The sequence below is a fragment of the Lutra lutra genome, chromosome 7 (genome assembly GCF_902655055.1).
Source record: "Lutra lutra chromosome 7, mLutLut1.2, whole genome shotgun sequence".
Classification (NCBI taxonomy): domain Eukaryota; kingdom Metazoa; phylum Chordata; class Mammalia; order Carnivora; family Mustelidae; genus Lutra; species Lutra lutra.
Window position 1 is genome coordinate 67,341,786 of NC_062284.1, and position 13,994 is coordinate 67,355,779.

Here is a 13,994-nt window from a genome sequence, read left to right on the forward strand (position 1 = left end):
CTTTTAAGGGTAAACGACACGCCGTGCACTGCGGGTGCTGTTCGGAAAGGGACACGCTGCCTTGCTCGCAGCCTAGGACGCATCACTGAGCGCAGCGACTGTCACGGGCTTCGTGATGCGGTTCCGTTGCTTTGCGGTTCCCTGAGGTTAGAACGGGAGGAGCCATGGCCGCTACTGGGGCGGCCCCAGGTAACTCAGCAGTGCGCAGAGGCCAGGCTCTGTGCCTCGAGGAAGTTCTTGGAAAACGGGCCACAAAAAAGATGCGGGTCGAAGGAGGGAGGCAGAGACGCCGTGCCTGGGGGCCCAGGGCCTGCGCCGGCCGGAGGGAGGCGGATGTGCCGCCTCCGTGCGCTCCTCGTCAGACGGCGGCGGTTACTGCTTCCGAGGTCAAACGAACCCGGACGCGTCTATAGGGTGCAGATCCGGCGCGCGCCTGAGGGAGCGGAAGACCAACCAGCGCCCCAGCCTGGGGGGAATGACTCCGCTCTGCCCTCACCCCGCGCTCCGCCACCATTTCTTTACGTCCGTGCTCCGCTCAGTGTTCAAAGACGCGCGCAGCGCCTTGCCGAGAGCCGAAGCCGCAGGGCCTCTCTTCCGGCCGCTGTCCAGCACTCGCAGCCGGAGCCGGGGCTGCCGCGGCGCCAGTAATGTCAGGGCCCGGGCTGCAAGGACGCGCCTCGTCGGGCGCGTGGGGAGGCTCAGCGCCCGGCCGGCCCTCCCGCGGCCTCCGGGAGAGGCGGGGGAGGAGGCGGCGGGCCGCCGGGACGAGGAAGCCCTCCGGGTTGAGGAAGCCCTCCTGGTTGGGCCCCGGAAGGAAGCGCAGCCCCTCGTCGCGCGCGCGCGAGTCCATTAGGCCCTCCTGATGGGGGAAGTGGTTGCTTTTTGTGGTGTGAACGGGAGGCCTCCGTAGCTGTTCAAGCACGGGTTGGCTCTGTACCCTGAGCTGGAAAAGCGTGAGAAGGCGCAGTAGTTTCCTGTCCCAAATCCGCTTTCCCAGAGGGGTTTGCAACCCCAAATTGAATCAGGCGTCCCCTCTCAGCCAGGATTGTGGGCTCGTCCAGGGGTGGGCTGGGCGGGAAGGTGCTGGCGGGAGATTTAAGTTCTGGCGGGCAAGCTAATTCTGTATCCATCTGTCCCTTCTGCTGCTGTCCTTTCTCGCGTTCTGTTCTGCCATGCCCTGCTCTGAAGCGACACCCGCCACCTCCCCCAGCAAGCGGCCCCGGCCTGCGGAGGACAGCATGCGGCTTCGCTTCGTCCGGCTCTCAGAGCACGCCACCGCCCCGACCAAGGGGTCCGCGCGGGCTGCGGGCTACGACTTGTACAGGTGAGTGGGGATTCCCGGCCGCCTTCTGCCCGCGCCATCGCTGCCCCACGTGGAGAAGGTCCAGTTCTGGAGTTCTAGGGCTCTCAGTCATGTTCGCTTATAATCCTGCCATCTGTTGCCACAGCTTCAAACTTACCTGAAAGATTACAGAAACAAACCCTTTTTGCATATATGTAGGATTTCCGTCCTTTTCTAGTGTTGAAAAATTTTAGTTTTCCTCTTTAGCATAAATTCAGTAAGAATTTGACAGAAGTGTGCAGAATGGGAACTACATATAAATGTCCACCAAGGCATTATTTGTTTTGCAACATTTATTGTACCCTTTCCAAGTGGAAGGTAGAGGTGAATAAGGCCCGCCTTGGCTTCAAAGCGTGGCCTGCGGGTGATGCAGTTGCACAATAGGAAGAAAAGGCATGGGGGACGTCTAGGTGCTGAGTGTGGAAATACCCAGGGAGGATGAATGAAAGGTGCTTCTGCCTTAAAGGAATTGTGGAATTTCTCTGTATGTCCCTATTTAAGTTCACTCCAAGTACTGGGAATGTCAGAAGGAGTACGAATCTGAAACGCGATGGGAATGTCGGTAATGCTACCACCCTTCCATTGGTTCGGCACTTTTTATCTCTACTAAAAACTTTATGTGTGTGATTTTTAAAAATCCTTACAACAGTCCTGAAGTAGTTGTTACTAACCTTTTTACAGGTGAGGGTACTTGTAAAGAGCTGAATTGATTGCCCCAGGGTTGGAATGTAGTAAAATTTATGACCCTTAGTTCAGTGCTTCCCCCTAACCTTAACTACTGTGTCCGGGTCACTGAAGCCATTAAGGTAAGTGAACAGGGATACTGGAGGGAATGGGTGTTTACTACATGACTACATCCTTAGGATTTATTTTAAAGTATCCTAGGTAATTCTAATGTAAGAACTGCTGGTCTAAGTCATACAAGTATAGGAGAAGGGGAGAAAGGAGTGTGTGAGGCAAGTAATGAAGAAAGAAAAGGAAAAGTGAGGTATGGTCTGTTATAGCTGAAAGGGATGTATTCAGTCCCTTGGTTTTCATGGATGAAAGTGGAGTGATGTAGTACCATGTCTGGGCATTGTGAGTCATATGAGAGATTTAGATTTAAAATACTTAAAATATCCTAATGAACAAAGATGACTATATACAGAAATAGACATGGAAATAACTTCTTTCTAATAAATTAGTCTAACTATTGGAAGAGAGGAAGTCCCAATGAAAGAAGTGAAAATGTAATACTGCGTTACTAATCTGTATTAAAGTCTCCTAAATAACTCATAGTTCTGCTCATTGTAAAATCTCACATTTCTATTGAAGGGAGCTACAGTCATAGCAACAGTAGCAGCATTTGCTTCGTGGATCTTAGAGAATCGGGTCCTTAGTAGTGCCCTTCTCCAGGGCCTCTTCTCAGTGATCAGCTCTGTCCCCCAGGCAGTGAGGTTCATGGTATCGGCTTGGTAAGCTTGGTTAACTCCCTAGACCAGCAGAACAGATAAAACAAAAGCTCTACTCCCCCTTCCCCCATGTTGTCCACCCATTTTCCCCTTCCCTCTGCATGTCTTCCCTAATCATTAGAGGATTGTTGTGAGAATAAAATGAGTTATATACAGCATTTAGGACTATACCTGGCACAGAGTAAGGGCTTAGTAAATGTTAGCTGTTATTAGCGAGTATTTGCCCTTCTTTCTTGGCTCTTTTTCAGAGGGAAATGATCCATATGTAGCTGTAGATTTGGTGTGTCTGTGGGAGTGGGTGAGTTCGGGATCTTACCATGCCACCATATTTGCACATCCCCCCCTTGGTTTTTTCTTTCTCTTTCTCTATATCGTGTTAGTGAAGCATGCATCTTTGAAAAGTCTGCCTTTCTGCCACCCCCTGCTAATGTGCACATCAATTTCCCAACAAATTTTGTCTGGGGAGAACAAGATTACATGTTGATAACCTCTTAAGCCAAAAAAATTCACCAGAATGACTATATCTAAAGGTAGCACCATTTTAAGAATCAACTAAAAGGAAAGGTCTGCCACTACCTTCTTCATAAATTTTTATTTTTAAATGATCTCTACACCGAATGTGGGGCTCCAGCTCACAACCACAAGATCCAGAGTCACATACTTGGAGCGTCTGGGTGGCTCAGTCGGTTAAGCATCTGACTCTTAATTTCAGCTCAGCTCATGATCTCAGAGTTGTGAGATTGAGCCCTGTGTTGATTCTCTCCCTTTCTTTCTCCCACTTCTGCCCTCGCTTCTCTCTCTCTTTCTCTCTCCCCATCTCTTTAAAAAAAAAAAAAAAAAAGGAAAGGAAGAGTTACACGCTCCAATGACTGAGCCAGCCAGGCACCCCTAAACTTTTTTTTTAATCTGAATTGGAAATTTAGAGTACTCAACTCTTAGATGGGTTATTGAAATTTAAGATTGCATGAATTATTTTGTGATTATTTTATGAGATGTATTTAAAGCAATTCTATATATTTAGTCACAAGGAAGAAAAAAGAAATACGATTTTATGAATAAATACTGGTAATTTCCTTTCATTTTCCTAGTGCCTATGATTATACGCTACCACCTATGGAGAAGGCCCTTGTGAAAACGGACATTCAGGTAGCTCTTCCTTCTGGGTGCTATGGAAGAGTAGGTAAGTGATTTAAGACACGGTAACTATTTGTCAAGCTCTTCCTTTATGATCTCTTCCTTCATCTTAGTTCTTCCTTCATCTTAGTTTCATTCAGGGTATAAGTGAGGGAAGGAATATTGTTTGGCATGGGTCCTAAAATAAAGAAGTGCCAGCTGTGATGGCAGATACAGCTGCTTGAAAACTACATTTCAGTTACATATCTCTTTCTTGCACACACACATTCGCCTACCACCCCCCAACCCTCCCCCTCTCTTTTTTCTGATTCCTTGAGCTCTTAGGAGGCTCACGTTGGCCCCAGAGTTTTTCTCTCAACTCCTCACTGAGACACTGAAAACACAGGTGGTTTTTAACTGAACTCCCCCTCCAAGGATCAGACTGCATCTGAGGTTAGACGTCTTTGTGAAGATGATGATGAGAATGGCTAATGTTTGTAATAGAAGAAAATAGAGGCAGGGTTGGGCTAATGGCACACAGCATCTTTTATCCTGAGAGTAAAACTTTTGCTTCTCTTTGCTCAAAGTCCATCAGACCATTTAGCCTTTCCCCCTTTTGGGTGTTCTCCCATGGGGTATGTTGGGGTCATGGGTACCCTTCAGGTACCATCAAAGTGGGAAGAGCTATGACAACGAAGAGCTGGTCGCTGTCACTGGAGAGAGCGTTCAAAATGTTCTTAAATTGCATAACCATTTTCTAGCTTCAGAGTAAACGTGAAGGAACAAATGGAACTGTTGGTGGGAAGGGGCTAGACCACCACCGTCTTGTGACCATGAGTGTGAGAACTGCTCATACTTCTGCCTTTCAAAGAAAAATGAGATGGGCTCTTTCTTTATCTCCTTTTGGTAGCATTTGGCTGAGAGTATTTTGGGGGGTGGCGATGAGGAGATGGAATTGAAATAAAAGGAAAAGCAGGAAGCAGCAGCATTTAATGACAAGTGCCTGATTTAAGTTATTATGGAATAGAAAACTAGAAGCTGGAATAATTAATGAGAGGCCTGATGCTCAAGTCAACAAATGTAAGGTACAAAGTTCACTTGTTTATGCTTTCATTTTAAGAATAAAAAACATGGGAATTGAATTTTTAAGGTTTAGTTTTTGACCATGTGCCTGACTGATACCAGGCCTTTTATCTTACTCTGGTTTGTTTGTTTATACAGACAAATCATTTGGCATTTGAATTAAGAGTAAGATTCCCAGTTTCTAGGCTAAGCTCTGCTACTCATTGGTTAAGTTTATATCTGTCTCTCTCCACCCTCCTCCTCTGCCCTCTTCCCATGCATCATGTTCAGATCTCCCATCTTAAAACAAAAGTCTTCTTCCTCAGCCCTGTTCACTGCCAGCTGCAGTCCGCCCTTTGTGGCAGACTGCTTGAAAGCATTGGTCGAGGTTGTCCCCAGTTGCTCACCTCTCAGTCTACCCCAATGGTTTACTGCCAGGCCATCGCGAATCCTCAATGGACTGAAGTCGTGGGGGAGTGATTTAAGCTGCCTTTGAATTAAACCTTGTCGAGTTTTTCTACACTGTTCTTTCCTACTTTAAAAAACAGTATAATAAATAGATTCTTGGGTCCAGAACCATCTGCTAAAGTTAAGATGAAGAAGAGGTAGATGTCTTAGGAGATGAGAGTGGCATGCTGAAGTTGTGTAAATTACATCCAGTATTGCATCTCCCCCTGCAAAGGGGCCCACTTCCTTTTTGTTTTTGTTTTTGTTTTTGTTTTTTAGCTCCCCGTTCTGGCTTGGCTGCAAAACACTTCATCGATGTAGGAGGTAATATATTTACAATTTCATTCTGTAAATATGTGTTTGTGTTTACTTTGCCTTTGCTTAACAGGTAGTAATCAAATGACAGATTCAAGACAAGAAAATGATTTTTGTTCTTTTACCTCTTTAGAAAGTTCCACCTCTGAGATAATAAACAATCGTGATGCAGTTTCAGATATTATTTGGTTATGTCTAATTTTAAAGTGATCATGATGTGAAATGCATGTTATTTTACTAATAGGCTAACTAGACATTATCCTATGGATAGGATTTTTGCCCTGGCTTAGTGATAATCTGCATTTAGTCCAAAAATGACTCTATTCTTAAAAGAAAGTTAGTTTTATAAGGGTAGGGAAAGCTTTCATGTCATTTTTTTAAGCAAGTATGTTTTGCTTAAGTAATTAAATTTTTTAAGCATAGCTGTTAAATTATTTAAGCAAAAGTTTACAGAAAATGCAGGTCAGTCTTGTAAGAATTTTCATACCTGTATAAGAGAGCTATCCACATTTGGCAAAATACAAAAAGTGATTCTCCCTAGGTTAGAAGAGAAAACACTATGCTTCCCTATCTACATTTTTTGTCAAGCAAGTACTCAGTGACTCCTGTTTCCCTTATGATAAAGCCTTACTCACATCTCCCAAAGTCAACAACTTCATTGTAGAGCCCCTTTCGTGAAGAGCCCCATCCCTGCTTGGCCCTCGTGCTATCCGCTGCCTAACCACCCTCACCATCAGGAAATTCTCACCTTTCATACTGTGTTCCATCTCCTTTCTGGAGTACTGACCTTTGTCCTGACTTGTATTCCCATCGTAGTGAGCAGAGTGCCTCACCTAATTAGGTATCTTGGCCCTCCAATTCGTGGGTATGCTAGATTCTCCAAATCCCTCCATACTTACAAAGCTACTTTTTATTTTATTTTATTTTATTTATTTATTTGACAGACAGATCACAAGTAGGCAGAGAGACAGGCAGAGAGAGGGGGAAGCAGGCTCCCTGCTGAGCAGAGAGCCCGAAAGGGGGGGGGCTAGATCCCAGGACCCTGGGATCATGACCTGAGCCGAAGGCAGAGGCTTTAACTCACTGAGCCACCCAGGCGCCCCACAAAGCTACTTTTTGGCAGATAAAGAACTGACTTAGAGATGATCCCAAGCGGACATATAAACCCTGGAATCTTCACCTGTGATTCTAGTCCCTCTGTTCTTTATGCTGCAGTTAAATGCTGGGTGTCCCCTCACTTCATCTCTCACCAACCAGGAGCTACCCTAAATTAGCTTGCTGTTAACTAGTGCTGCAGGCATTAAGTAAGGAATGAGGCATGTCTGGGGCTTGTCTCTGGCCTGCCCTTCAGCCTCCCCTTAGTGTCACTAGGTGGTGCTGTGGGGCAAGACAGGATTCCCAAGGCGGCCCTTTCTTGGGGACTGAAGAGGAGCCAGGTTTGACACAGCAGGGATGAACAGCCCACTTGGCTTGAGGATTGCCTGGGCTCAGTTATGCTTGCTTTTCAAAAATACTTTTATAACATCAAGTATGGTAATTTAGGACTATAACTTCAGAATATAAGAGATCTCATATATTTTTAAGGAAATTTCAAAGGGTTGTGAAAGGACCATGGGCTTTGGAGTAACAACTAGACTTGGGTCCCAGCTTTGTCATTCATTGGCTAGTTAGTACTTTCTGAGCCTCAGTTTGCTCTTCCATGAAATGAAAATTAGTGTGCCTGCCTCACAAGGATAGGAGGATTGAGTGATAATATATGCAACACATCTCACACTGCTTGGCACATATTAGACCCTCTAAGTTATATTTCTTTTTTTTTTTTTTTAATTTATTTATTTGACATATCACACATAGGCAGAGAGGCAGGCAGAGAGAGGGAGGAGGAAGTAGGCTCTCCGTGGAGCAGAGAGCCCGATGTGGGGCTTGATCCCAGGACCCCAGGATCACGACCAGAGCCAAAGGCAGAGGCCTTAACCCACTGGGCCACCCAGGTGCCCATATAAGTTATATTTCTTATAGAGAATTCATAGACTTTTTTTTTAATGTGGCAACGTTTTTGTGTTTTTGTTTTTTTCTGACTTTGTAACTAATTTCTGCTCTGTTATAAAACAACCTTCTGAAAGATTCATGTAAACGAAACGGAAAGTTAGTTTGCCTGGTGGTTGGTGTGGTATTATTCATAAAATCACACTGTGGTGTGTTCTTGGACGCAGAGTCTCTTAAAAATGTCTCTTAGGCACATGTTTATCATAGTTGGCCACAGTTTTTACTTCAGAAGAGAGATGTTGTTAGAAATCCCAGGCTGTAAATAAGGGTCAAAGGGAAAAGTTGAGTATGCAGGATTCTGTTCAGAATTCACATCTGGTAGGTGTGGATAGTTTTCACTAAAGAAGGTTTCCAACAAATGACATGCCAAAGTCTTGACACAGTAAAACTTTTGCCTGAAGTCAGTTAATTACTCTGCCAGTTCCAATGTATGATTTTTCCAGTGATAACTTCAAAATACTTTCTGCTTTCTCATGAAGAGAAATATCCCTGATGCTTATGTTCCTTATGTAGAAAAAGAATGTCTTGGGCTTTTCTTGAAGGTCAGATTGCCTCTGAGTAATAAATAAACTTGGAACAATTGGATTTTTCATATGGTTGGCATTCATGCTAAAAAAAAAAAAGGTATTATTGAGGATGCATTTTTTTTTCTGCCATACATTTTAACTGACTTTGAACAGCTTCATTTCTTTTAGTTAGTTAGTTAAAAGGGTTTTCACATCTCTCTGCGAAGCATAAAATCTTGGTGGATATCTGGCTTTACAGAATTCAAGACACCCGATTCGTGGGTGTGTTAGATTTGAGTTTGATGAGACTACCTGATAGCTACATAGCAAAGGTCTTTCCAAAAGGGATAATTTTTGTGTGGGAGAAGATGCCATATAGTAAAAACATAAATAATTACAGATCATAGGTAAAAGATTTAAATACCCAAACAAACTGATAAGGGAAATTGTGCAATGAGGGAATAAATCATAAATAAAATAAAGAATAGGCATATAAATGTGCAACAAACATACAGAGGAAAAACATTCTAACCTCATTAGTCATCAGGGAAATGCAAAGTAAAGCCATGAGATACCATTTTTCACTCATCACAGTGGCCAGAATTTTTTTTAGGATTTTTTTTTAAGATTTTATTGAATTTTTTAAAAGATTTTATTTATTTATTTGACAGAGAGAGACACGGCGAGAGGGAACACAAGCAGGGGGTGTGGGAGAGCGAGAGAGAAGCAGGTTTCCCACTGAGCAGGGAGCATGATGTGGGGCTCAATCCCAGGACCCTGGGATCGAGACCTGAGCCAAAGGTAGACGCTTAACAACTGAGTCACCCAGGCGCCTCGAATTTTTTTTTTCAATTGATTTTTTTTTTAAAGATTTTTATTTTATTTACTTATTTGACAGAGAGAGAGAGAGAGATCACAAGTAGGCAGAGAAGCAGGCAGAAGGGGAGGCGGAAGTAGGTTCCCTGCTGAGCAGAGACCGATGCGCTCTATCCCAGGACCCTGGGATCATGACCTGAGCTGAAGACAGAGGCTTTACCCACAAGCCACCCAGACACCCCTCGAATTTTTTTTAATTGGGGGTGTCTGGGTGGCTCAGTTGATTAAGTGTCCAACTTTTGGCTTCAGCTCAGGTTGTGAGATCAGGCCCCATGTCAGGCTCCTGGCTCCATGCTCAGCAGAGTCTGCTTGAGATTCTCTCTCCCTCTTCCTCTCTCCTTACCCCTCCCCCCACTCATGCGTACTTTCTCTCAAATAAATAAGTCTTTAAAAAAAAAGATTGCTGTCATTTGGTACTGGTGAGGACTTTGGAATTGGGCATTCTTAAATATTGCTGATAGAAGTTTGAATTGCTATACCTTTTTTGCAAGGTAATCTAGAAATATCCATGAAAATTTTAAATGTACATACCCTTTGATCAGGGAAGTGCCTTCTGGAAACTTTTTGATGAGACTGAAAATCGCTAAAATACAAGGACATCTGACACCTGACTAATATACAAGAAAGTAATACGTAAAATCTATTACTGTAACATTGGCTACCCGAGGGAAGGTAGGGGAACATTATTTTATTTTATATGTATGTGTAGTATTTGCGTAATCTAAGGTTTTTCCTTACAAAGTAGAAACTAAGAGTTCAGAAGTCCGTCTGCATTGTCTTCATTGAGCCCCTTCCAGACAAATGAGTACTTGCCTGCACTTGAGATCTCCAGCTCCGAGATTCTGGGGTCTTCTGGGGTCACATGTTCCAGCAGGGAATAGTGTGTTCTCCGCAGGGGTTTCTCCACTGAATCCCATCCAGGTTGTTCTACAGCCAGAACTTTCTGTGTATAGATAATACAGAAAACAGCTGGTCCCATCTTTCTACCAATTACACATTAAGGACTAATTTAATGGTCAAGTGGCAGTGGGGAAAGATGCCAGTTTTCAGGATTCTTTGAATTGGTCAAGGTTTTGTTTCTGTGCAGCTAGAAAAGAAAGACTGTTTCCTCCAGTCTAGACATGATACGAATGAGTTCTGCTGCCTTTCTGCTACTTATCTACCCCTCCTTCTCACGGTTTAAAATTACTTATCTTTGGGACGCCTGGGTGGCTGCCTTCACCTCAAGTTAAGATACCAGGGGGATTGGTCCCGGATCGGGCTCCTTGCTCAGCGGGGAGCCTGCTTCTTCCTCTGCCTGCTGTTCCCCCTGCCTGTGCTCTCTCTTTGACAACTAATTTTTTAAAATGCTTATTTTATTTATCTTTAATTCAAACTCTTAAAATGTTGTGTCAGGAACCTTTAAGAAGGCTCAGTTTGATTTCAAATAATAAATAAGTTATTTATTCATAAAGTAAGTTATTCATAAAGCACAAGGATTCATTTAAACTTCTACCATAATCCACTGGAGAAATCTAAAAGGTTGGTTTTTCTGAGTACTTTAACCCATGCTGGATTTTTCCCTCCTATAAGAAAATTGAAAGGGAATGCTTACTTTTGTTCTTTTAAAAAAAAATTTTTTTTTTTCAGTTGACCTTCAAATAATTATCAGTTTGGTCAGTCAGCATTGATACCCATTGAGGTACATTCCTGATTATTTTTCTTTTCTTTTTTTTTTTCTTTAATAAGAGTTTTGTGTGTTTGGTTTTTAGGAGGTGGGGTGTTATTAATACATAAGCTATAACATGGAGCTACATTTAATTGGGGTCCCATGAGTCCTAGCCACCATTTAACAAACTGGGGGGAAAGAATGAACATGTATAAAAGGAAATTGGCAGTGGGGAGGATGAGGAGGAAGAGAAGTGACTCCTAATAGGGGATTTTGTTTCAGGGTAATGAAAATGGTCCCCCATACTGTTTATGGTGATGGTTGCACAGTTCCACAGTTCTGAATAGTCTAAGAACCGCTGAGTTGTGAATTATATCAGTGTTGAAGGAGGAAACAGGAAGGCCTGCTACACCTGTGTCATCTGTGCTTTTGTTTATGGAAACATTTTAAGTTCTTGGCTCAAAGTTAAATGCTAACAAGCCTGGTAAATGGACCTCTCTGGGCCAAGGCAGGGCCCTGGCTCAAGTCCTCTCCTGCAAAGATTTGTTGTCCCTGTGTTTGTAATCTCAAACAGGTCCTGATCACATACGGTGTTATGGAAAAGTGTGCTCATTACTAGGCTGATGTGCAAATGTCTTCCGAGAGCTCATGCTCTAAGAAGGGCTGGTGGCTCACATTAAAAAGAGAGGTGGAATATAAGTGGAAGGATTCACCTCCATTTTTGTTATAGAATGAGTGTTCTGATATTAGCCGGCCTGAGGCTTAACAGCGTCAGCACTGAGTAATTCCACTGCAGATCTTCAGGCTATTGGACATTTTTATTTATGACTCCATCATATTTCAATCTGGATATTAGTGGGAAGCAGCTACCAGGAAAAGCCTTTAAAGCCCAAGTTGTAATTTTCTTCTGGTCTTTTTAGCAGGTGTGCAGCAAATGCACAGGAGTTTGGGAGTGAGGATGACCCATCTGAGACCCTAAGTACCAGTATACTCCCAGTTTAGCATAGGAAATGGCACCGTCTATAAGAGTGACAGGTGGGAAAATTAGGGCCATTCTATGTATTTGCATTTTAGTAAGACTCATTTCTTAGTTTTCAGACTTTACCTCGTTCCAGAGCAAGATTCACTTACTTGTTTGTGAGGATTAAAATCTCGGAGCTACATAAGAATGGTTTTGAGGTAATCCTATACCCTCTGTTTTGGTAGCATAAACTGCGCTCATGTTACTCTTCTTTTCCTTAGCTGGCGTCATAGATGAAGATTATAGAGGAAATGTGGGTGTCGTGCTATTTAATTTTGGCAAAGAAAAGTTTGAAGGTATGTTAAATGCATTTAGTCACATAAATGCAGGGAGTTTTCTGAATTCTGAGTGTTTGGATAACACATGCTCCCTCTAATTCTCACTGTACAGGCAAGATTAGAGAAAGCATTAATAAAATATTAGTAATAAACTCTTATTTCCTTTCAAGTCAAAAAAGGAGATCGGATCGCACAGCTCATTTGTGAACGGATTTTTTATCCAGAAATAGAGGAAGTTCAGGTAAGTATCATAAAAACCAAGCAGGGAATAAATGATGTCACCTCTTCAGTGAAGGGAAAAATACAATTTCAAGGGTTTCCTATGCTGTTTGTAACTAAATAATAGCACATATAATAGTCCTATTTAAAGCAAAATTAAAAGCTTAGTTTTAGAATTTCATGAAATTTTTTTTAGCTATTATATGGCATTACTTTGGGTAATAAATCATTTAAGTATACCCTGAAATTCTTTTCTCTTAGCTTTTTTGAAAATTTCCCAATATTTTATTTATGGAGCTTTAAAAAAAATTGATTTTCTTTTTGTAATCTCTTTGAAAGAATAAAAGTCTTAAAGCAAGAATAAAGGTCTTACAGGTTAGGAGCTAGAGAGAACTGAAGGAGAACTGAAATTAACTACCTGGCAACCACCTTTATGTCTTTTCAGGTTTTAGATGACACTGAAAGGGGTTCAGGAGGTTTTGGTTCCACTGGGAAGAATTAAGTTATGCCAAGAATAGAAAATAAGAAAACATACTTTTTCTTAAAAATAAAGAGTTTTTGCTTAAAGTGTTTTGGTGTTTTGCACATCTGTAAACGTAATAGCTTTAGTTTCTAAAACTGTTTGGTTCTCTTACGAATTAGGAAAAGATACCTCTGTTGGGGGGCGGTCCCATAAAACCTGATATGCTTATGTTTTTACACATCTGATTATTGTATAAATCTGTGTGGTGACCTAATACAAACTGTTTATTTTTTTAATCAGATGTATATCGATTACAGACCCAAAAAACCCTGTATTATTTAATTCACTAAATGCTTTCTCTTCAACTTATTTAGTTGCTTTGTGAATCATAAGCAGTGCCTTTCATTCGACGAATTTGAATTCTTTCACAGATATAAATTATTGTATGAAGTGAACGAAAAAGATAATAAAAAGAATTTGAAGTTATTCCTTGTTCGTACCTTCTCTTCATTGCTCTCAAAAATGTTTTTGATCTTGGGGCTCCTGGGTGGCTTAGTCGGTTGAGCGTCTGCCTTTGGCTCAGGCCATGATCCCGGGATCCTGAGATGGAGCCTTGCATAGGGCTCCTTGCTCAGTGGGAAGCCTGCTTCTCCCCTCCCTCTGCCTGCCACTTCTCTGCTTTTTGCTCTCTGTCAAATAAATAAAATCTTAAAAAGAATGTTTTGGGTTTTTTAAAAGATTTTATTTATTAGTTTGACAGAGAGATCAGTAGGCAGAGAGGCGGGGGGAGGCAGGCTCCCTGCTGAGCACAGAGCCTGATGCTGGGCTTCATCCCAGGACCCTGAGACCATGACCCGAGTAAAAGGCAGAGGCTTAACTCACTGAGTCACCCAGGTGCCCCCCAAAAAGTTTTTGATCTTAAGATTCTTAGTGACATTTGGGAAGAAGAGAATCCTTGGGTTATTTTTTTAAATTACTATTATTTGGGGAGGGGGTGGAGAGAGGGAGAGAGAATCTTAGTTGGGCTCCATGCTCAGCATGGAGCCAACACCAGGCTTAATTTCATGACCCTGAGATCATGATCTGAGCCAAAATCAAGAGTTGGACTTTTAACCGACTGAGCCACCCGGGCAGCCCTATTGTTATCTTTTATTCATCCTTTCAGTAGGGCCCCATGTTGGCTGGGTAGAACTGTGTTTGTGAAAGG

General features: G+C 42.6%; 1 protein-coding gene across 3 annotated transcripts; it reads left to right on the forward strand.

Annotated features, from left to right (window-relative positions):
* The first annotated feature begins 28 nt into the window (after positions 1-28).
* DUT (deoxyuridine triphosphatase) lies at positions 29-13,273 on the forward strand. 3 transcript variants are annotated; one of them, XM_047737062.1, is made up of 7 exons: positions 29-189; positions 1,189-1,324; positions 3,882-3,973; positions 5,695-5,739; positions 12,049-12,123; positions 12,276-12,346; positions 12,770-13,273. In XM_047737062.1, the coding sequence occupies exons 1-7, from the start codon at positions 165-167 to the stop codon at positions 12,824-12,826; spliced, it is 501 nt and encodes a 166-aa protein (XP_047593018.1). In that variant the 5' UTR covers positions 29-164; the 3' UTR covers positions 12,827-13,273. The 3 variants fall into 3 exon arrangements, with proteins under 3 accessions (XP_047593018.1, XP_047593019.1, XP_047593017.1); XM_047737061.1 differs by lacking the exon at positions 29-189 and adding an exon at positions 393-644; XM_047737063.1 differs by lacking the exons at positions 29-189; positions 12,276-12,346; positions 12,770-13,273 and adding exons at positions 385-644; positions 10,788-10,839.
* Positions 13,274-13,994: the final 721 nt, after the last annotated feature.

What these genes read in the sequence shown, in the direction of transcription:
- DUT (XM_047737061.1), top strand. Translation starts at nt 476, where the DNA reads ATGACTCCGCTCTGCCCTCACCCCGCGCTCCGCCACCATTTCTTTACG. An exon ending in ACACTTCATCGATGTAGGAG is followed by an intron (nt 5,740 to 12,048) that starts GTAATATATTTA and finishes TCTTTTCCTTAG; the next exon opens with CTGGCGTCATAGATGAAGAT. An exon ending in TGGCAAAGAAAAGTTTGAAG is followed by an intron (nt 12,124 to 12,275) that starts GTATGTTAAATG and finishes TTTCCTTTCAAG; the next exon opens with TCAAAAAAGGAGATCGGATC.